This window comes from Antechinus flavipes, chromosome 2, assembly GCF_016432865.1.
Source record: "Antechinus flavipes isolate AdamAnt ecotype Samford, QLD, Australia chromosome 2, AdamAnt_v2, whole genome shotgun sequence".
NCBI lineage: Eukaryota > Metazoa > Chordata > Mammalia > Dasyuromorphia > Dasyuridae > Antechinus > Antechinus flavipes.
Genome location: NC_067399.1, coordinates 318,629,597 through 318,653,078, shown reverse-complemented (window position 1 = coordinate 318,653,078; position 23,482 = coordinate 318,629,597). Strand labels below are relative to the sequence as shown.

General features: G+C 34.8%; 1 protein-coding gene across 3 annotated transcripts in view; it reads right to left on the bottom strand.

The window, feature by feature from the left end:
• The window catches only part of AREL1 (apoptosis resistant E3 ubiquitin protein ligase 1), a 66,935-nt gene that overhangs the window by 5,546 nt on the left and 37,907 nt on the right, over positions 1-23,482 (bottom strand). Inside the window, exons 3-18 of one of the 3 annotated variants that reach the window (XM_051977597.1) lie at positions 22,122-22,238; positions 21,392-21,618; positions 20,330-20,567; positions 19,052-19,221; positions 18,748-18,928; positions 18,013-18,260; positions 16,648-16,725; positions 15,295-15,436; positions 14,606-14,727; positions 13,720-13,795; positions 13,139-13,248; positions 9,259-9,438; positions 4,658-4,783; positions 3,655-3,784; positions 3,506-3,564; positions 1,560-1,649 (exon numbers count right to left, since the gene is read on the bottom strand). In XM_051977597.1, the coding sequence (XP_051833557.1) occupies positions 1,560-1,649; positions 3,506-3,564; positions 3,655-3,784; positions 4,658-4,783; positions 9,259-9,438; positions 13,139-13,248; positions 13,720-13,795; positions 14,606-14,727; positions 15,295-15,436; positions 16,648-16,725; positions 18,013-18,260; positions 18,748-18,928; positions 19,052-19,221; positions 20,330-20,567; positions 21,392-21,618; positions 22,122-22,137 (2,193 nt within the window). In that variant the 5' untranslated portion in view covers positions 22,138-22,238. The remainder of the gene's footprint in view (positions 1-1,559; positions 1,650-3,505; positions 3,565-3,654; positions 3,785-4,657; positions 4,784-9,258; positions 9,439-13,138; positions 13,249-13,719; positions 13,796-14,605; positions 14,728-15,294; positions 15,437-16,647; positions 16,726-18,012; positions 18,261-18,747; positions 18,929-19,051; positions 19,222-20,329; positions 20,568-21,391; positions 21,619-22,121; positions 22,239-23,482) is intronic. The other 2 variants (XM_051977599.1, XM_051977598.1) reach the window with 2 other exon arrangements.

The following is a 23,482-nucleotide window of genomic DNA, read 5'->3' as shown; positions in this document are numbered from 1 at the left end:
GAATGAGTTTATAAGTAAATTAGAGGAACATAAGATAGTTTACCTCTCAAACCTGTGGAAGAAGAAGGAATTTATGACCAAAAAAGAACTAGAGATCATTATTGATCACAAAATAGAAAATTTTGATTATATCAAATTGAAAAGTTTTTGTACAAACATTTTAACTAATGCAGAGAAGACTGGAAGGGAAGCAATAAATTGGGAAAACATTTTTACAGTCAAAGGTTCTGATAAAGATCTCATTTCAAAAAAATATAGAGAATTGACTCTAATTTATAAGAAATCAAGCCAATCTCCAATTGATAAATGGTCAAAGGATATGAACAGACAATTCTCAGCTGAAGAAATTGAAACTATTTCTAGCCATATGAAAAGATGCTCCAAGTCATTATTAATCAGAGAAATGCAAATTAAGACAACTCGGAGATACCACTACACACCTGTCAGATTGGCTAGAATGACAGGGAAAAATAATGTGGAATGTTGGAGGGGATGTGGGAAAACAGGGACACTAATACATTGTTGGTGGAATTGTGAATCCATCCAACCATTCTGGAGAGCAATTTGGAACTATGCACAAAAAGTTATCAAACTGTGCATACCCTTTGATCCAGCAGTGTTTCTACTGGGCTTATATCCCAAAGACATTTTAAAGAAGGGAAAGGGACCTGTATGTGCCAAAATGTTTGTGATAGCCCTGTTTGTAGTGGCCAGAAACTGGAAACTGAGTGGATGCCCATCAATTGGAGAATGCTGAATAAATTGTGGTATATGAATATTATGGAATATTATTGTTCGGTAAGAAATGACCAGCAGGATGATTTCAGAAAGGCCTGGAGAGACTTACATGAATTGATGCTGAATGAAATGAGCAGGACTAGGAGATCATTATATACTTCAACAATACTATATGATGATCAATTCTGATGGACCTGGCCATCTTTAGCAATGAGATGAATTAAATCAGTTCCAATGGAGCAGGAATGAATTGAACCAGCTACTCCCAGTGAAAGAACTCTGGGAGATGACTAAGAACCATTACACAGAAGTCCCAATCCCTCTATTTTTGTCTACCTACATTTTTGATTTCCTTCACAGGCTAATTGTACATTACTTCAGAGTCCGATTCTTTTTATACAGCAAAATAACTGTTTGGACATGTATACTTATTTTGTATTTAATTTATATTTTAACATATTCAACATGTATTGGTCAACCTGCCATCTGGGGGAAGGGGTGGGGGGGTGGGGAGGGAAAAAGTTGGAACAAAAGGTTTGGCAGTTGTTAATGCTATAAAATTATCTGTGCATATAACTACTAAATAAAAAGCTATAATATTAAATAAATAAACAAATAAAAATGATTGTATATGTGTAACATATTTCAGATTGTTTGCTGTCTTGGGAAGGGAAGAGATAAGAGAAAGAGGAAGAAAAATATTTGGAACTCAAAATCTTACAAAAATGAATGTTGAAAACTATCTTCAATTGTAACTGGAAAAATAAAGTCCTATTAAAATTTTTTTTAAATATTAAAAAAAATAAGTTTTTTCTACTTACCTTTTCCCTAAAATGCCATGAACCTCCCACCACCACAGCATGTGCCTTGAAGTCAGAGACATTGATATCACCAGTACCACACATCAGCAGCTAAAAGGAGATTGACAAAAATTAATGGGAGCATACTCATCAACTCAATGTTATAAACAAAGGGCATAATTTCCATTGGGCCTTCTCAGATGATCTTTTCTATATTTTATTCAAGTAATGACACCATCAAAGATTAAAACATATTTAAATGCTAGCCATTTCCTAGGCCAATGTGAAAAAATCTTGAATAAAGAGATAGTATCACAGGAGAATAAGGTAAGTAAAAATGCAAAGTCATAACATCAAAAGTCCTAGGGGCAAAATGTAATTGCTAGTTATTTCTGTGAAGAGAAACGACAAAAGTGAACAAGGGCCTTCTAGACTCATATAGAGCAGGGCATGAAGAAGGAAGCAAAGAGGTATTTATTCCTCAACGGAAGCACTCAAACCAATCCTGAATGTTTTTGACATATCTTCTTTCCTGCCTGCAGTCATTTTAAAATTAAATTTTAATTCTGTCACCTTTAGTCCTTAACTTTCCCTTCCTTCAATCATATAAATGGAAAACTATAGTATCTTGGGGATAATAGAAAACATCAGAACATTAATAATTTCAGAGCTCAAATGATGTTCTTGCTTGGTTCAAAATCTGAAAGATATTCAATACATAGTAGCTGAAGATGAAGATACAGCACTCATATGCTATACAAACACTAGACCTAACTAAAACCTCTTCCTACTACCAAAAAATGTCAGTACGACTAACCAATTAAAAGAAGTTTAAAATTAAAGAACTTTTCTTCCCCTTCTTCCAAAATGCATAAATATGATAAAAGTAAATTCAAATGTAGTAATAAACATTTCTCAAGAGCAAGAGTTAAGAATTCCTCGACCCTAAAATAAGTTCTTAAATTACTTGCCTGTTAGAAACTTCAGGCAATTAATGTCAATTTCACTTAGATTCTATATCCAAGTGTTCACCATACCAGATAATACACAAATGCTATACAAATCACCCAAAAGTTACCACATCATAATCTAAGAAAATTCTGTTAACAAGGCTGCTGAGGCCCTGATCTGTAACCCTACCTCTCCCCATTCCCTCAAAACAACATTCCCATTTTGCAGGATGCATCGTATCTATTAAAAAAAAAAATTCAGCCACTTTAAAAACTTCTAAATGTTTCAAATCCAGGCATTTTTAAAAATTCTAGACTTTTCAGTCACGAACTTCACTTAAATTGTAGGTGTAAAAGTAATCATCTGTAAATTGCAAACTCAATGTTCTTCTCACAGAGAGTATGGACTTCAATTCTGTTCATCAAGTAGTTCTTATCTACAATAGTTATTTTCTGTTTGTTACAAAATCTGAAATATGTATATATCATGTATAATATGATGGTGTTGTCCCAAATGTCATTAAAGGCTACTTTTAAAAGCTGCTTACAGGTTGATGTTATCAAACCTATAACTTAACTTAATGAAGTTTCAAAGTTCCCGATGTTTAGGGGAAAACCCTGGACATCATAAAATGAGCCCCTAAGTACCTCAAGGAATCTAATTATATCCAAGTTAATACCCCCTTCAACAGTGCAGATGCCGAACCATCTGTTCATTGACTCATCCAACCTTATCATTCATTCTAGATGACTGATCATTTTTAAAGTCTCCATTACTATAGTCTAATGAAGCAAGAAAGACTTAAGAAGTATTAAATGAAGAGAAGGTAGGCAAAAATAAAGATGACTCCTTTATTAAGGGCTTTCCTACTGTATTCCATATCAGACACTCAATAAAATAATTACTTATAAACATACACATTAATTCAAGAAATACTTATTGAACTTTTCTTATGTGCTAGATCTTATGCTTGGTGCCATAAATCAAGGCAGGGCCTCAGGAATTCAAGCACTTACCTCAAGTTCATTCTCATCAAAAATAGCCAAAAGGTTTTCAGGAACTAATTCATTCAGGCCTGAAACAGAGTAGCCAAAATAAAGTCAAATCTACAATGTTGTTAAGTATGTTATAACTATCAAACCAAAAAGAGCAGACAAAAGTTTACCTTTCAAAAAATGTTCTACTTCATCTTTCACTTGGCTGGCCAGCCTGTATTGTGCCAATAAATTTAGGTAAAAAGTTTTATTTGCATTAGTGACTGGGACTTGAGCTCCCCCAGTCATGAGCTCGACAACCTGAAAGAGAGTGAGATTTGAGGATTGGTAAAAAATGGTGATATACAAAAATTTGACCATTATAGTTCACTACAAGTTCTCACTTCTCATTAAGCACCCTTCTCAATATATTTTTTCAAACTCAACAACCCCTTCATTATTTCTGTGTTATAACAGTGGTTATTTCCACAGATTGCATTTCTGGATGTGTTTTTTTTTGGTTCTGGTCACATTACATGGATGCTGCTATAGAAGGGAATAATACTAAATTTATTGCTGAATGTCTCAACCTCTCTCAGCAGTCAAAGATTCAATCACTACTGATCTCAGTTACAGTAACTATCCCTCAACTAAGTCGTGAGTCTATAGACTACCCAAGAAGCAGAGGAAACAGTAGTAGAGAGTATTTAAATATCACAGAAAGGAAAAATTACAGATACTCCATAGAATTCTGCTACTCCAGGCTACAGAATTAGAGGGAGTTCCCAAAGTGAGGATAGCTGCTTTCCTAAACTATTCTGTACTCTTTTCTCCAAAAATATAGTGATAATAACAAGAAATGTCATTAAGAAGCATAGCTTTTTACCCTAATTCTACCACTAAGTAACTGTGAGACCATCAGCAAGTATCATAGTCTCAATTTCTTATTCTATAGATAAGATGATTCCTAACATTTCTTCTAGTGTTAAAATTAGAAGTTTTCTATCCCCATATCTATATGTCTCTTTTTTCTACGGGGAACAAGAAGATTATACCAAGTGGTAAAAGGAGTAATTTGTTCAATAACTGATAGCTAGATAAGCATTCCTTTATCACTAGAGACTAAGGAAGAAGCTCTCAGGCTTCTCTATGCTAGTATAATGAATAGGTTTGGGGTTTAGTCCTGCATCTTACCTTATCCAGCTGCCCTGATTTATTGTATTTCTCTTCTGCAAAAACCAGTTCCATCTCACTCATGTCATTGTTGAGAATGAAACAAACCTTGGATTTATAAAATTCTGGATCATCGGTTTCAAAGTACTGAGGAAAAAGAGAAATAGGGAAGACAAACATGAATACTAGCTCTTTAACAAAAGTGAGCTTGGTATAGGAAAGGAACCTCTGTCCTTTTCACTTCCCTATCTCTAAGGAAAGGCTCTAGATAGGATCTTATTTATGTTATTTAATCTTTTTGGGGTTTTTTTTTGGTTTACATTAATTTACTATTTTCTTTTTCCCTAATTACATGTAAAATTTTTTTTAAACATTTTTTTTTAAAGCCTTGAATTCCAAATTTTCTCTCTTGCCCTCCTCCACAAAAGGCAAGCAATTTTTATATAGTATATAAAATGGTGTCAGGCGAAACATATTTCTATATTAATCATATTATGAAAGAAAACAGACCAAAAAAAAATCAAGAAAAATAATGAAAGTGAGAAAATTCAATCTGTATTCAAAATCTATCAATTCTTTCTCTGAAGATGAATAGCATTTTCCACCATAAGTTCTTCAAAGTCATCTTGCATCACTGTATTGTTGAAAATACTAAATCATTCACAGCTGATCATCTCACAGAATTGCTGTTACTTTGTACACAGTACATTTCACTTTGCATCAACTCATGTAAGACTTTCCAGGTTTTTCTGAGAGCATCCTGCTTATCATTTCTTATAGTAAATAGTATTCCAACACAATCACATAGAAGAATTTGTTCAGCCATTTCCCAGTTGATAGGCATCCTCCCACTTTCTAATTCCTTGCCAACAGAAAAGAAATGTTATAAGTTTTCCATACATATACATTCCATTAAACTTTTATTTTTTAAATCTCTTTTTGGATACAGACGTAACAGTGCTCCTGATACATCAAAGGGTATATATATCTTTTGGCATAGTTCTAAATTGCTCTACATAATAGTTGAATCAGTTCACAACTCCATTAACAATACATAAATGTCTCATTTTTCCCACATCCTCTACATCTGTCATGTTCTTTTTCTATGCTATTAGTCAATCTAATAGGTACAAGAATTGTTTCAACTTGCTTTCCTTCAATCAATAATGATTTAGAGCCCCTTCTCATATGGCTTTGATTACTTCTTCTGAAATTGTTCATATCTTTTGATCATTTATCATTTGGGGAATGATCTTGACTGGGACCTTTCTGCTGCATAGTATGCTCTTTATTTTTCTCTGACATAAATAAAATTCCAATTCTTTCCTTATCTCCTCATGCCTTCATATACTTCCTTTTCTTCTCAAATCACTCAGATGAAGACCATCTCCTATTTCACTCCTCCTCTCTGAAGACAAGATCCTTCTTATCAAAGAAAATCCTTATACATGTGTCCTTAATCTTATCCCATATTCTCCAAAAGACTTACCTTCTATCACAAACTTCAACTTCTCCCTATTTCCTGTCTCCTTCACTGCTGCCTACAAACATACCTATCTCTCCTTTATTTTTAAAATTCTCACTTACTAGCTATCATTCTATATTTCATCACCTCTTCTCATCAACTTTTTTTGAGAAAGCAACAAACGGTACTTCTATTTCCTCTCCTCTCACTGGATTTTAAACCCTTGGTTCTGTGTCTTGCCATCTGACTCAGATGGCTCTGGAGAAGAAAGTGAGGCAGCCCTCCCTCACTAAAATCTAATTTATTTACATACCATGACATTATCTCCCTGATGTCATGGTCCTTTTCAAGAACAAAGGACAAACAACAATAACAAACCCTCTGCAACTTGGTTTTCTATCTCAATATTCAACTGAAATTTCCAAAATCCCCATGATCTCTTAATTACAAAATATAGTAGCCTTTTCTCAACTTTCATCTTTAACCTCTCTGAAGTAAAAAGGGGAGTCCTACCAAATTTCTAAATAGTAAGAGAATCAGTGAAAAAAATATGAAGGATGGCAAACTAACAGTATCTGATTTCAAACTATATTACAAAACAATAATTACCAAAAGAATTGGGTACTGGCTAAGAAATAGAGTGGTGGATCAGTGAAATAGATTAAGCACACAATATACAATAGCAAATTACTATAATAAACTAGTGTTTGATAAATTCAAAGATTTAAGTTTTGGGGGAAAAACTCGTAATTTAATGAAAATTACTGGGAAAACTAGAATACAATTAGGCAGAATTTAGGATCCTTACCTTAAGTAAATTAGAGGACATGGAAAATTGTACCTGTCAGATCTATGGATAAAGGAAGAATCTATGACCAAACAAGAGATAAAGAAGATCATAGGGAGTAAAACAGAAAACTTTTATTATATGAAATTAAAAGGGTTTCCCATAAAAACAAAGCAACCAAATTAGAAGGAGAGCAAGAAAAAAGGGGGGGGGGGGGAGAAGTGAGGGAATGGTCAGCAAAATTTACACCAAATTTCTCAGATAAAAGTCCCATTTCTCAAATATATAGGGAACCAAGGCAATTTTATATTAAAAAAAAATTATAAAAATAAGAGCCATTCCCCAACAATAAGTCACAGGATATGATCAGGCAGTTTTCAGAGGAAAGAAGTCAAAGCTATCAATAACCATATTTTAAAATGCTTTGAGAAATGAAAATTAAAATAATTTTGAATTTACCTCATACCCATCAGAGCGCCTAACATAACAGAAAATGAAAATAGCTAATATTAGAGGGAATGTAGAAAACTTAGAACAGTAATAACATTGCTGATGGTGGAGTGTAAACTGGTCCAACCATTCTGGAGAATAATGTGGAACCATAACCAAGGCCTCTAAAACAATTCAAACCTTTCAATTCAGTAATATCACTCCTAATTCTAAACCATAAAAAGATCAAGATCAAAGAAAAAAGAAAAGGACTTATATATATATATAAATATATAAATATTTATAGCAGTTCTTTTTGTGATGGTAAAGAATTAGAAACTGAAGGAATGTCCATCAATTGAGGAATGGCTGAACAAGTTGTGCTATCATTATGATGGAATGAAAGCAAAGATGGTTTTAGAAAACCTGGAAAAATGTATATGAATTGGATAGAAAATAAATTGAGCAGAACATCAAACACAATAACAACAAAAAAAAAATTATAACTACAACACCAAAAGGAATAGCTAATCAGATCAATACAACAATTCAGGACAATTCCAAAGGACTCATGATGAAAAATGCATTTCCTGAGAGAGGACCAATGACCTCTGAATGAAATTGCAGTATACTTTTTTCATTTTCTTTTTCTTGTTTTTTTTTTCTTTCACAAGTAGAACTGTTTTGTATAATTTCTTATATAAAATGAGTACCCTATTTCTTGCCTTCTTAATAAGTGGAGGTAGGACAAGAAGATGGGAGAGAATTCAGAATTAAAAAAATATTTTTTAAGTTTTTTAAAAAAAGATCTTATTGCCTGCCTTTTAAAGCCATTGTCATCTCTCTCCTTCCTTACTCAATTAAATGCATTGCCTCTATTTCTCACCACTAATTCCCTTACAATCTGGCTTCTGCTCCTACTAGACAACTAGAGCTGACCAACTCTATCTCCTGAGCTCCAAACCAACATCACCAGTCGCTTATTGGGCATCTCTACAGTATGTACCACAAATAACTCAAACTCAGGAAATCTAATACGGAATTCATTATTTTCCTCTCTAAACCAACCTATTCTCTTGAATATTTTTCTTGAGAGCAACATTATTCTTCTAGTCACTTAGGTTCACAATCTTAAGTAATTTTCAACTCTGTCATTTCTCTCATCTTTCATATCTATTTAATTACTTGATCTTATCAATTATCCATCCATCCATAAGTATATTCTGCATCTCATACAACCACTGCATTACCTCCACCTTCACCTTTCTTACCTAGATTATACCTAGATTACCTAACTGGTCTTCCTGCTTCTAGTCCCTCTCTTTTCCAACTATATTCTACAAAGCTATCAAAATGATTTTCCTAAAAACATAGGTTTTCCTATGTCATTCTCACAACTCAAAAATCTTCCATGACTTTCTATCAACTCTAGGACAAAAGAACCTCTTACCTTATAATTTAAAGTCCTTTCTGATATGTTTTCATATCCCCTTTCCAGACATTTTGCATTACTATCCTTTAAACATATTTCATTCGACATGGCCTATTTGCCATTTTCTGATTCCAGCATTCCATATCTTAGCTACCTGTCTTTGTCCAAGCTGTTTCACATACTTAAAGGAAACCAGGCATTATAAGAAGTGAAAGTGAGGGGGCTGTCTTCTAAGACTCAGCTCACATTTTATTTCCATCTTCTTAGTTGTTAATTTTCCTGATCTGTTCAAATTATCTTACATTTAATTATCTGTTAACATGTCACATCCCCCAGTACAATGTAAATTTCCCTTGAAGGTAGGGACTTTGATTCTTATTTATCTTTATATTTTCAGCAGTACCAGTGCCTTGCATACAGAAAGTGCTTAATATGTGTTTGCTGAACTGAATCAATCTGAATAGATGCCTGCAGCTTTACTGTGGAAAACATATACCTAGCTGTGTTACCTTGTAATGCATTCGAAGTCCTATGATTTGAGCCAGGAATGAACGAGTAAAACGAGCTCGTACCAGTTGCTTGTAAGCTCCTCCTAAAGATGATTCATAGAGACACTTGCCTACAAGTCGCCCAGCAAACTCATATAACTTTAGCCGGAGATGTGGAGGTCGGTTAGGATTTGGATGCACCTGTTCAAGAGAAAACAAATTTCAATGGCTCTGTCCCTCAATCCCAGGATTAGGAGAGATCCTAAAGAAAAAGGAACTCAGTGTCATTACTGAAAATTCCTCAAAATTGCCAGTCTTTTTTATTTTTAAAGTAATTTAGGCCTTTTAGTCACTAAGTAATTCAAAGTAAAGGCATACTTGTCTCCTTTCTTTGCAGAGGTAAGAGGAGAGTGTGGAATACTACATATAATTCTGGACTGATATGTTTAGTTATTCTGAACTTTATTTTTCTTATTATTTGTTATAAGATATGACTATCTGGGCTGGACAGAGTTATAAACTGAAAAAAATATTTAATGTAAAAGCAAAAATATCAATTTTTTTTTAATTTGAAAAATCTAACCAGCTTAATCAAGAGCTTGGGGCCCAACCTCCCTGTCCTTCTAATCCAGCTCCAAATCCTATTTCTCCTTTAAATTAAATTGGGTCCTTCTTCAGACTTTGGATTGCCTTGAATAAGAACTCTTCAAGATAAAGTCCTTCCTATCATATTCTGCCATGCCTCTTTATTCTAAGATCCTTTCACATTCTAGTACAAGACAGGGATGACTAACCTTTTATACTTAGTTACCTTCTGAGAAGCTGATGAAAAAAGACTAGAGTGATCTTAAATATAACTTAGTAATTTTCCCCATTCCAAGATGCTACCAGGATGTATCTGTACCATTTCAACAACTCAGATTTTTTGATATAGTTCATATGACAGAGCTCTGTAGTATGATGGTGAAATCTGAAATTTCTGTTTCTCTTTCTTTCCCTCTTCCCTCTTGAATTACAACCCATTCTAGCTTAGAGTTTCTTTGCTTTCTAGAGGTAATACAAATTGCATACTGAATGAAACATATCTATGATATATTTTCTTCTCTTTCACAAAGGATGTTTGAGTCAGTGTAGGATTTTTCTTCTTTCCCTAAATAGCCGCTGTTTTACTGAATGACAAAACCTACTGACCAGTCATTACAGAAGTCATTGCATATATTTACATAATGTTTTAAAGTTTATAAAACATTTTCTTTACAATCCTATTACAATAATAAGTAGTATTATTCCTTATTTTTTTAAAAAAGAAGAAATTGAGGGCCAGAAGTGGAATCCTTGTCTGAAATCTGGGGCTTTTGCTATTACATCACCTTTGTGTCTCTACATCTTATTGCCTCTTACCAGGGATCAGATTTCTTTCTCTCTCAATTAACCCGTGAAGAAGGTGTTCAGTAAATCAAATCATTTATACCCTCATCAGGGTCCTTCTTTCTCCTTCTTCCTCTCTCCCTAGGAAAGAACAGGGGGTTGGTTCCTGAATCTAATAAAAACTGGTGATTTTTGCTTCATTTACTAGTTAGATCTTAATGAACTTATAACAATGCTCATGGAGCCTATCTTCAGTTTTGTGTCATAACTTTTACTACATTCTACATATTTTGTAGGCATACTTTTATACAATTAAAAATCAAGTTTATATTTAAAAAAAAAACTAATGTAAAGTCAAAATGTATCCTTTCCTTATTTGCAAAAGTAGGTAACTAAAGGTATGTAACACTACATATATCATTTAACTATGGCTGATGTGCTAGCTAATTAGTTTTTATTCTGCTGAACGTTTTTTTTTCCTATTTTTTATTCTGTTTACAAGGAATGGCTTGATGGGTAGGGATCACTGGAAGGATATATTCAAAAATGAAAGTGATAGAAAAGCTAGCAAAAAAAATTAAAAATTATTTAAAAGAGAAGATTTTTGAAGAACAAAGATTTAAAATGTTTTATTTTATTTTATTTTTAATGTATTTATTTAAAACTTAAATGCAAAATAAAAAAAAACAAAATAGAAAAAGACAGATAAAGAAAAAAAATTGTCATATGCCCAACAGAACATAAGGAAAGATTCAAAATATGTAACAATATATTTCCATTTCAGAAAAACATATAATAGAAGACACTGAATTCATAATTGTACATCTTTTTGATTCCTTGTAGATTTTCTTTTGTTCTCTGCTGTACACTTTTTACATTATTCTTCTTTTCCCCTTTCCTCCCCTCCCACCTCCTCTAAACTTGGATATATTTGTATATACACGTACACATATTCCTACGTATACCTACCTACATAAACATATACATACACACACACAGAGGCATATAAATGACTATACATCTAAAATAGTAATATAGCTAATATAAAATGTAGATTTCTCTCAACTGAATCTTTTTTTTAATGTCTATGTCTGAGATCAATGATTACAACCTCTACATTTTTTCTAATAAAATTCCACCCATGACCACTTTTATTGTATTTGTATATATCTCTTGTTTCCTATCCCTGCTAGTTCTTCTACTTTACTTCTATGTGCTATTTACTTGCTATTATTTAACCTCCCCTTCTCCCACTATGGATTTCTTGCTTATCTTCTCCTCCCACACTTTCCCTTCCTCTTTATTAAATTTCCATTAATCTACATACTCTTTTATACTCCACCTTATGCTATTTCCTTCCCCTCTTATTCTCTGTAAATTTTGGAGAGTGTTATGCTTTTCTGAGTATATGTATTGCTCCTCTTTAACCCTTTCCCAATGTGAACAGGATTTCAGAACTACTTGCCCTCCATCTAATTCTGATTCTGATTCTTGTTTTTGTACCTCATTCCTATAGCATAATTACTGTTTTTACCTTTTCCTGGACAGATCTGCTTTTTTAGAATCGTATCATACTCAGTTTTACCCCAATCTTTCTTTTAGACCACCCAATTACTAATGACACTTTTAAATATGACTTACATTTCCACATATAAAACATAGTTTGTCCTTAATGAGTCCTTGAAATTAGTTTTTGATATTAGACCTTATATGTTAAATTTTCAATTGTATTCAGTCTTGAGACAAAATCCTGAAAATCTGACAGTTCACTCAATGATCATTTTCTTTATTCAATGTTATACTTAATTTTATTGGATATATTTTCAGGTGCAACCCTAGTTTTTTTGATTTTTAATAATTGTTCCAGAACCTGTGGTCTTTTATTGTAACCTCTGAAAGGTCCTGTATAATTCTAACTGTAGTTCCAGCATATTTGAGGGGGTTTTTTTGTTACTGTATGTAAATTTCTCTCTCTGATCTGGGACAGTTTTTTCTGAGCAATTTACAGCTGAAAACTTATCTTAAATCTTTTCCTATACAAAAAATGCAATACTTGCTGAGTATGAATACTAACCCTTTGAATTCTCCCACTTAAAGTCTATTTCTGTGGTACTGAGATCAAAGATCCAGGTTTTGTTGACTGAGGTATTCTTTGAGAAGAGAACCTGAACTAGAATATCATTTAATAAGTAGTAATGGTAGTGATTGCATTATTATATCTTTCATTTGAATGGGTGATCTGTAAATAAGTAAAATGCTTCCCATTTTAGAGATGCCAAAACTATAGATAAAAAGAATGGAAACAGCCTGATTAGTTCACTTACAGAATCAACATCAAGACCAAGAAAAAACCATGTTCTTTAGACTACTAAACCAACACTGCCTGATCAGGTGGCTTTCCTGTCTTCTTCACTTCTCCACCTAAAGACCAAGGGACTGATTTGAGGCCCTCCAGAGAGCTAGCCCAAACATTACATTATTGGTTTGTCTATTTGATGCACAGTTTCCTGCTAAAGGAAAGCCACAGACTCACCAGAGCTTGGTTGTTGTCACTGAATCGAGTGAAGAGCTGATTGGTAGTGTCAAACAATGCTCGACAGGTTAGCTCAAACCATTCCCGACGAGGGCCTCCCCAATCCAGAGCTGGACAATAAAACAAAGAAAAATCAGTTTGGGGTTTACAGTGATTTAATGTCCTTTATTTTTTCTGTTTTGTTCTATTCCCTCTCTGTCTACTCTTCTCCCACCTTCCCCTTTCCCCCTAAAACACAAACACACACACACACACACCCCTAAAATACAAAGGTTTATGAAGCTGACCCCATCTATAGAATAACGACTATTAGACCACTAAATTGTGCCCCCTAGTGTAGATGCACAAAAAGACAAAAAAACTAGAAAAGCAGTTCACTTCCCTTTGCCTGCCAGTCAATAAAAACTCTAGACTCCAAACTTTTACACCTCCTCTTTTGACTTTCCCTTGTTCATGTTCCTTAGGCTCTATTCTATCATTTCAATCCAGAATGTTATTGTTCCTTTCCAGCTTTGTTGCTTATTTTTTTCTCTCAAGAGGGAAAAATTTTCAAAAATAGAAACTAAAAACTCCCAAGTTACCTTCTTCATCCTGAAAAATTACTTCAAAATTCTTACTCCAATCTGAAATGGAGAAATTCCGAGTGGCTTTCAGAGACTAAGGGGCAATGAAAGAGAAAATTATCAACATATAGGCATCACAGAAATGCTGAGATCAAAAGCAAGGTTGTGCCTATTCAAACTCAACATCAATAAAAAATGTCATATTGGAAGGGAACTAATTTAAAAATATTACATATATACAGAACATAGAGCTTCAAAGCAAATTGATTCTTTAAAAAATATTAAAATTTTGAGCTTGTAACTTCAACTTTACTGCTATGAAAATTAAGGTCCAGAGAAGTGAACAATGAAAACTACCCAAGTCACTAAAATAACCAAGGATAACCTCTAGTTTCTAGCATGAAGGCCTCTGTATCCACAAAACAACTTTAACTATAGAGCTAAGAGGGCAAGATAGGAAATGAGGAAACAGTAAGAACTTGGTAAAGGAAAAGAAACTTTCAACTGAGATATCCAGAGCCAAATACTCAAGAGTTTTTGGACAGAAGCCAGATGCAACTGAGAAAAATGTTAAGAGATACCCATTTTCTGATGGACCATTGGTATAAGAAAAATATTTTCCTTTTAGCTCAACACCATCTCTTCTCTTCTATTAACAAGTAGTTTATTTCCTTAATAATTTTAACTATTTCTTCCCACCCTATACACATATGTAATATTTCTTAAAAGCTTTTTTTATTTAGGTTTTAAACTCATTATGCTGTCTAATCTAGTTCTCCAACCACTATACTCCAAAGAGAGAATTACAGAGAAGACCACTTTGAACAAAAAGTTGGAAGACTCTGACTATAATCAGAAGCCCAAAAGGATCTTTGGAGTTTCTAAGAAATAAAACAATACTTACAGATTCCAAGAGGGTGTGTCTGCTGACCTTCAATGTGACTTTCGAATGTGGCCTTTTCATGTGCACCTGCCGAAGCTCTCGCTGGAAGAAATTCACCTTGTCCTGAAAGGTCTCTGAGCCTCCTGGGAAACAGTAGGACCCATTACGGTCACAATCCCCATTAATGTGTCTAGGAAATACAATTCTACATTCTTACACCTTGGGTTGTTAGTAACTGTAGCGGGGCAGAACTCTGAAAGGGTGTATTTGAGTCTAAGACAGCAGGGTGTTTGTAGTTAAGTACCTACTCTATGTGAGATGGTGGTTCTCTAAGCACATACTTGATGTAATATAATGATGTGGTCAGTCTAGTTGGCGTATACTTAGGGTAATGTGATGATGTGATATCCTACAACTGTGCATGCCCAGTGTGGTACAGTGATGTAGTCATGCTGGGGTATTTAAGGGAGTCCCAGAAACAGAGGGCTCTCTCGGGCACAGCTCTTAGTAGCAACTCTCAGTCACACTATCTCAGCAGCAGCTCTAAGCCACAGAGAAGACATCATGCTCCAGACTCCATCTTGGACCAGCCACATGGCAGCTCTCCTGTCTCCTTCATTTCTCCACCTAAAGACCAATGACTGATCCTGAGGCCCTCTAGAGAGCTAGCCCAGACATTACATCTCATTAAAAATTCCAAGCCAATTTACCTATGTTTTTATGGAGAGAACGGATAAAAGTGGCTGCTAAGATATTCCTTTCTTTACAACTAAGTTCTACGGGAGGCTGGATCCCATCATCTACCACTAGTGTGAGCAGTTTATGCACAGGATCAGGTCCATGGTATGAAAACTGTAAGAAACAAACAAACAAACAAAAAAAAAAAAACACATAAATTCAATGTCAGAACTATTAATCTGCCAGTTCAACCCAGCAAAACCCACCATGCCACAAGCTGGACATACACCATCAAAGAAAGTCTAGTGCATCGTGCTGAAGCAGGGTGACCCTTCAGCAAGCACCACTACTCCAAAACACTGCTTTGAGTTCTCACAAAATCTGAGTTCAAAATAATTTTGTTCATCAGAGGTGAGGAACAGAATTTGACGACAAAAGACATGAGTAGCTCCATATACTTCTACCAGCAAGCAGCTCAGGATGAAGAAAGTTTAGAGTTGTTTTTGAAAGTCCCTTTTAATCCTAAGATTACAGGTTAAGGATTTTGAGAAGAACAGCAGATGGGTCTAGCTGCCATGAGTTAGCAAAAAATAAGTCTGTTTAAGTTGCTTGACGGAAGCTTACTCTTAACACAATGATCCATTCCAGCTTCTGGGAAAAATCTTATGATTTCTCTGAGTCTATATAGGGAAAGGAGTAAAAGGATGTATATAAATGCTGAGTCTGTGGGTTAATATTCAACATAGGATAACTGAACAAAATAAAGACTTGAGTGAACTCCTTCTGTTAATATAAATCTTATGGGCAAACTCTAGCACTAATAAACTGTTAGTGTTAGAGTATTTTGAATTGCCTACAATTCCTATGGGATATTTCTTTCTATAATTTACATAGTCATAAAGCTTTCTAGTAGAGATAATGTTCTTTCATTTGGCAGCAGATTCTATGTACAGTGACAACCTCCAGATCCATCAGAAGCTCTCCCAGGGAAAAAAAATAAAGAATAAGGCATGGTGGTGCATATCACATAATCCCTACTATTACAGGGGTCTGGCTGAGGCTGGAGGATCTCCTGAGCGCAGGTATTCTGACCTGCAATGGGCTAAATTGACTAAATTCAGCATGAATGTTGGGGACAGGAGGATTAGCAAGGCACTGGCAGAGAGGGACAGTATAGGGGAAGAGAGAGTAAAGATGTTACCAAGTTGCCTATGTAAAGGCAAACTACTCCATGTTAGGAACAGAGCAGGTAAAAGCTCCTATGTCAATCATAATGGGACTGGGACAATATAAAAATCTTGCATTTCCAGCCTGGGCAAGACAGAAAAATAATTTTTATAAAGAAAAAATTATTTAATATGGAAAAAACACAAAACTCCACATACCTTTGTCCCAGGACATACTCTAAAAGTGTAGAGGCGCCAAGGAATGATTTTTAGGTAGAATTCTTTCACTGAGAGTTGCTGATGGGCCAAGAAAGCAGAAACAAAATAAAGCAAAAGAAATTTTTTTAAACTGACCTCAGGTCATTGGAATTTAAGTTTCATTAAAGTTTAAACCACATTTCTTACTGCAATAATAATTACTGCTCAAGGCTCAAGATTGAGAAATTCTTCAAAGTTCAAATCATCACTCTACTTCTTATATGCCCTTAGACAAATTAAAGTTGCTTAACATCATCCCTTCCTTCCTCCTTGAGTCTATTTTCTCAGCCCTCAAATGAGAGGGCTAGACTAAAGAGACTCCAAGGTCATTTTCAGTTCTAGATTTTTTTTTTTTTTTTAAACAAGGGAGTTCCATGCAACAACCTCTTATCTTGAAGAAATTGACTCTGTAGCTTCCATACCTGGGGTTCAGCTGGGATAGAGGAACACTAACTTGAAAACAATTTCTGGATTTTTCTTCAAAAAGGAAAAAAAAATATCCCTCATATAAGAAAATAGTAAGGCCCTCTTGATGTAATTTAGAACCAAATGAGGGGAGAAATTATTATTCTTATAATAATATAAAAAGTAAAAAAGTTCTAAGATGGCTCTGTCATTTGAGTGTTCACTAGCCTAGATCTTTAACTGTCAAAATTGCAAGAGAATGTTAAATGGAATAAGCCCAAAATTTAGCTTAGGTCATAGGGTTATAGGGATTACAGATCTGCAATAAGGAGTTTGCAGTTTCTCATTTGTGTAAGTCCTGAATTCATAAACAAAATTCATATACTTGAAAAAAACTCCCTACCTAAAGCATTGCTTTGAGAGGTTCATATTCTCACCCCAGCCAAAGTATCTCTATTCCAATCCCTCCAACTAAGGAGAGAGAGAGAGTCATTTGTCATGCACTGAGAAATTATAAAATTCTATCCTTAATCAACTTGTTTTGATACAGCACAAGATGCCAGCTAAGATTTTAGTTCTAATAAGAAAATTCCAGCAGCTAAAGAGCTTTCTCAAAAACCGGCCATAGCCCATATATTTGAAAACTACATCCCCAGAAAAGAACTAAAAACATATGGTAACAGGTTACAAGTTCAGTCCAGATTACTAAAAACTTCACATTATCACAAGTGTATGTTCAACTTTTACTTAAGTTTTTTTAGTTTTCTAGAATGTTAAAGATAATTATTCTATTCCAACTTTAATGGAGTAGAGACCATGAAAGGAATCTCTATCAAGTTACAGTCCTATTTAGTGGCAAGCACCATAAATATGTAAGCAATGAGCAGAGAAATTTAAAAATAAAAATAAAGGTATTTTTACCTTGGGTGAGACATAGCAGTACACCTTTTTAGGTTTTTTCACCTTTTCAGGGGTCTGGCTGTCAGAGGGTGAATCTTCATCCTCCTCCTCAGTGGCATTGGAAGGACGACGTTGGGAAGAGCTCATGTGCATGGGTGGAAGGTGCCACTGTGGGTTGGCACAGTTGGTGGCATTATAAAGATAAGCCTCAAAGTAAATACTGACCCCTGAGGTGGATACATTGCGTTCTACAATGTTCTTCTCATTCTCTAAAAGGCATTAAGGAAAAGACTGAAAATAGAACTTGTTAGAGAAACATGTTAGAGAGAAGTTTAGACAGATAGACAGATAGATATAGGCAAAAAAGTTAAATGGTGATATCTCTTTATATATAGGCCCAGATATCTAGAAATTCATGAAATATATCTGGAACTATATCTAGATCATTATTTAATTTATAAGACTCTAAACCAGGGGCCTGTGGACAGATTTCAAGGGATTATGAATTGTTTTTATAGATATTTTGATAATTGTACATGAGTATAACTACTTCACTTTTTAATGTTGTGAATTTTATTTTAGGCAGTATAAACAAGGAGTTTATATGCTTTGTCATAATGTCAAATATTCATATTACAAAAAAGGTTAAGAACTGCTATAAACCAAGGAGAGCTCAAAGATGTAATAAAATTTCAGTAGCTTAAAAGAGAGGAGAAATGTATTAAACAGACTAGATTTCAAATTCTTTCAACTCACCACTTAGGACAATTATATCAAATTCACCATTGCTAATTGGCTGATTTTGGTATGAAATGCAGGCACGAAAGCAGCCCCGAGAATGCAAAGTGAGCTTAAGGAACACCTGGCAAGTCTGTCTTTTGGATGTCACTGATTTCTCAAATGAGACATCAGTACTTTCTTCTTCTGGAGGACCAAGCTACAAAAAGAGATAGAATATCATTTAGCATAAAAAGAAGATAAGAAATGGGATAAGGAAAAGAAGCTGACCAAAAACAAAAGGACTTTAATCTCTCTAACATATAGGAAAAGGACAGCTCACCTCATGAATAGATACGCTGTAATTGTGTTCATCTATCAAAGACACAGAATTGTTGGTAGGATTATCATACTCATCTCGAGGGACTATTTGAAGGGTGTGCTGTTGCCCACAGGTCAGAACAAGAGTAGAGAAATGGCACACAATTTTAGTCTTGGAAGGAACCACCATTCCTAGAATAAAGAGGACAGGATCTAATTTTTAGAGTGAGATGTTAAAACAGATGGATCTTTACAATACAAAGAGCTGCTTTGAACAGTGTGTTCTAAAGGCTTCTCCATCCCCAAGGACAAACACCACTTTTAAATCGCAACATGGAAAGAAATAAAGGAACTTTCTTATATGATGAATTCAGGATTCATATGTCTATAAATCCTTTATCAAAATCTAAGCACTAAGTGAAATGATAGAGAAAAGACTTAAAAAGAGAATTCAAAAGTTGTTGCTAAAATCACTTCTACTCTATACTAGTTTCTCCTTGAGGACTTTTCAGTGAAGCGAAAACAAAACTAAAATAATGAAAGAAAATAAAAGGTCATGTACTATCACTGTGCTCCCATCCCTATACCCTGCACTCCCACACCTCAGTAACAGACTGGATTGCAAGAGAGATGAATGTTTTCTCATTCTGCACTGAAGAGATTTTTGTAAAAATGTGACGTCTCCAAGTGACATCATTTTTACAAAAAAAAATTACAATAAAATAGTTACAAAAGAAGGTATTTGAAAGATTTAGCTTCAAAAAGGAAAGGGAAATCATACAAGTTTCATTTTCAGGGCCTTGCCCTTTATTATGAGAGTAAGGAAATTAGTTACTACAATTAAAGCACCAAAACCTAATTACACTTCTTTAGGATCTAACCCCAAAAGGTTATATATCTTTATTCTGTAGTTATTACATTGGCTAATGCCCAGTGACAATCTCAGAAGGATGCCACCACAGTGTATATGGCACAAATGTTCTCTCAAACTGAAACAAAACATATGCTTCATTCTAGTACAGATTCTACATTTCTGAAAATCTTAAGCAGAGCAAGAGAGTCTCTGGTTGCTTATGTAATATGTACAAAGGATATGGAGAGTATAACGAGACAAAAGGAGGTTTAATTGTCAGAGAACTGAAGTTTTGAAAATAATTATAAAAGATAGGTTCTGTCAATACAGGAAAACATACAATGGCAGTAAAAGTGAAAAGATGATAGGATTATTCTCATTTGGAATGGTCTCAAATTATAAAAGTCTTTTAAGTCCATCCTGGCACTCCTACCCCTAAGATCTTACCAGCTTGAAAAATTTTGTAGTAGGGACTATAGGCCACACTTAATCCACCAAGTTTCACTTTGATTTCATATCGACCAGCCTTGCGAACAGTGAAGGCCACTTTTACAACATTGGAATTGGGCTCCTGAAGGACTTCCTGGGTTACTGGAATATCCACTGCTAACTCAACATGGGAGATGTGAACTCGTAATCCCACAGGTCGATGAGCAGGGAAGGGCTGTCCATTCTTGTAGAATAACTGCATAGGGGAAGTGAAAGGCATCTGTTAATGCCCAGAGAAAGACTGCTGTTCCCCTATGGCCAAGATAAACCCATTTATTATGTATGGAGAATAGCAGACACTGAAATAGGGAGAGGAATTGTGTGACAAACTGCCATCCACTCTCACAGTTTTGCTCACAGTATTACAGGGAGAAATAATCCTAGCTACAAATAATGCAATGTTTAAAGAAAATTAATAATATATAAATTTATCTGTGCAGTAGTCAAGAATGAATTGTGTCATTGCACCACTGAATCAAACCCTCTATTTCTGAATAATTAACTTCTCTTGCCAGAAGTCTCTCCTCTGGAGAAATTTATTAGTATTGACTCAAATTTTAAAGTTAAAAAATTACTTTTGTATCATTGGAATTGAATGTCATGAAGGGAATTCTAGGTAAAAAGAAGCAACTGCTTCTGCTCCCAAACATTTTCAACTTCAGCTTTACTTTCTCAGGCCAAGCTTTAATACTATGCTTTTTGGACTAAACACATTGCAGTGGGGATGTTCTGACTTGTGTTATGCTGATAATGCTTTTATATTAAGTTTATAATTCTTCCACGTTCCAAGAATTCCAATTTGGAATTCTTCCAAATTCTTCCATTTTCCTTAGGAAAAGTATAATAAAATAGTTCCTGATACTTAAAATTGAATCCTTCTCAAATTCTTTGGATGGGAAAACAAGGAAAGGGAAGACAGTAATAGTATTTTAATCTAGTACCACCCACAGGCAGAATCAGGCTCTGCAAAAGCAAGCCACTAGAAACCCCAATGGGTGTGGAGATAAAACATTCCCTTACATGCACTCGGAAGGCCATGCTATGGCCCACCTCATAGGGGTCCTTCCAATCCCAGGAGACTTTGCAGGACCGGGGGTCCAGGTAATTTCCCCGCACGTAGTCATAAATAGTCCGGTCCCCTCGGCGCTCCCGGTCTTCATTCTGGAGGAAGCTGACTACTCGTGCGGCAAGCTCAAAGAAGAACTTAATTGTGAAGAAGAAGGCAACCACAGATACTGTGATTCCACCTATGTGGAGAAAAGACCAGACATATAATCCACCAGCTGTACTTCACTGTTTCTTAAAGTGGGAGAGGTCAGGAATTTTTGAGAAGGGGCAGAAAGCCTTCCCGAACAAAGTATATGGGTCTAGGGATTTGGCATCAGACGGCCTGGTTTTGATTCCTGGATTTGCAATGTATATTGATATGATGCCAGGTAAATTCCTTAACTTCTCTGAGCCTCGGACTACTTTTCTGTAAAATGAAGAGGTTACAGTGGATGATCTCTAAGGTTCTAAATCTAGTCCTGTGTTGTTGACAAGTAATTAGGTGCACTTCTTTCACAAGATATGCATTATATACAATGCACTCAATATTGCATGTGTAGTGTCCATAGTTGTAATAAAAAATCAGTTACAAGGCACAAGTAGTTTTACCACATCATGTCATATTCTAAGTCAAATATCAATGAAGTTAAATAAGATTTACAAATAACAGAAAAAAGAGAATAGGGTTCTCTTCATTACTCACCAATAACGTAAAACATCAGGTCCCTTCAATGAAGACAGATAGCTGAGGATCACAGCTGCAGCTGCAAAAGAAAATGAGCTTAGTTCTTTCCACTCCTCTTCCTCACGTCCATATCACCTAGGATAGTACAGAATAAGTTTTATGGGTTTAATTAAACCAACAAATCTCTAAATTCTTTCTATCCTCATCCTTTCATGCAAAACTAACCCAGTCCTATTTAAGACATTTTATGGAAACAAAGATAAACTACATAATTCCCACACACAAAAAAATTCTAATATACCAAAAAAAAAGTTTCCTTGTTTCATTGCTAATTACAAATAACATGCCTTTCATTTTCTCAAATTCAGGTCTACTGGGACAGTTCCCCTCCTCAAATTGGTGCTAATTAATGAAAACAATGAGGGGGAAAGAGTCACTGTCCTCTTACATTTGTTTTCTGGAAGTAATTCATCCACATGGAATTAGCAATATAAAATGTGGGATTTAACAACTAAGTGTTATTCTTTTCATATTGACATTATGTAATTAAAATGAATTTTAACTGTCCCAATAAGCACTGGGTATGTAACAGCAAGCTGCTTGTTTATGCTCAGCAATCAGGCTAATTGCCATTAATTGGCCTCTTGGTTGACAATCTCCATGGAGCAGCAGAGAGCCGAGGCAATAACAAGCTATGAAAACTGTACTTTCCCCCTCACATTAAGAAGCCACTCTCTGAAGATGGCTTGGAACCCTGGGAAGCTCATATTGCTACTGCTTCACTACTTTTATTTGAACCAACAGTTTCTCTTCGAATAACCTGCAATGTACCTTAACACTCTAAGATCTTTGGACCTATTTCCAAATAGGTCCTAGTTCCCACAAAATTATGTGTCACAAAATAAACTATCAGTATTTTAGCCTATTTTTTAATTCACAGCCAATGGGCCTGAACCACAACTGTTCTCCATCCTAAATTGAACTGAACATACTTTTTAGAATCAAAACATATTAAATAACTCACTATACTTTTGATAAAAACACCTTTTTCCAAAAACAAAATTTTAATTATTTAAATATAAGGGAAAACCCCCCAATGTCACAGCTAGTGATGACTAAAATGGGTCTAAGGAACATACCTGAGAGATTTTAAAAAGGGAAAGACACGGGCAATGGAAAATAGACAAAAGAATATGAAAAATATTCTGGAAAAGGGTTGTCTCAATCAAGTTTTATAAAAGGCCTTATTCATACAGTCTACAGAGAAGAAAAAAAAAAAGGGAAAAAAGCCACCCCTTATTACATAGCTAAAACAATTTAGTATCAAGCTACTTCTACATAGGATTGAGTTTTACTTGAATGAAAAAATGCAGCACAAA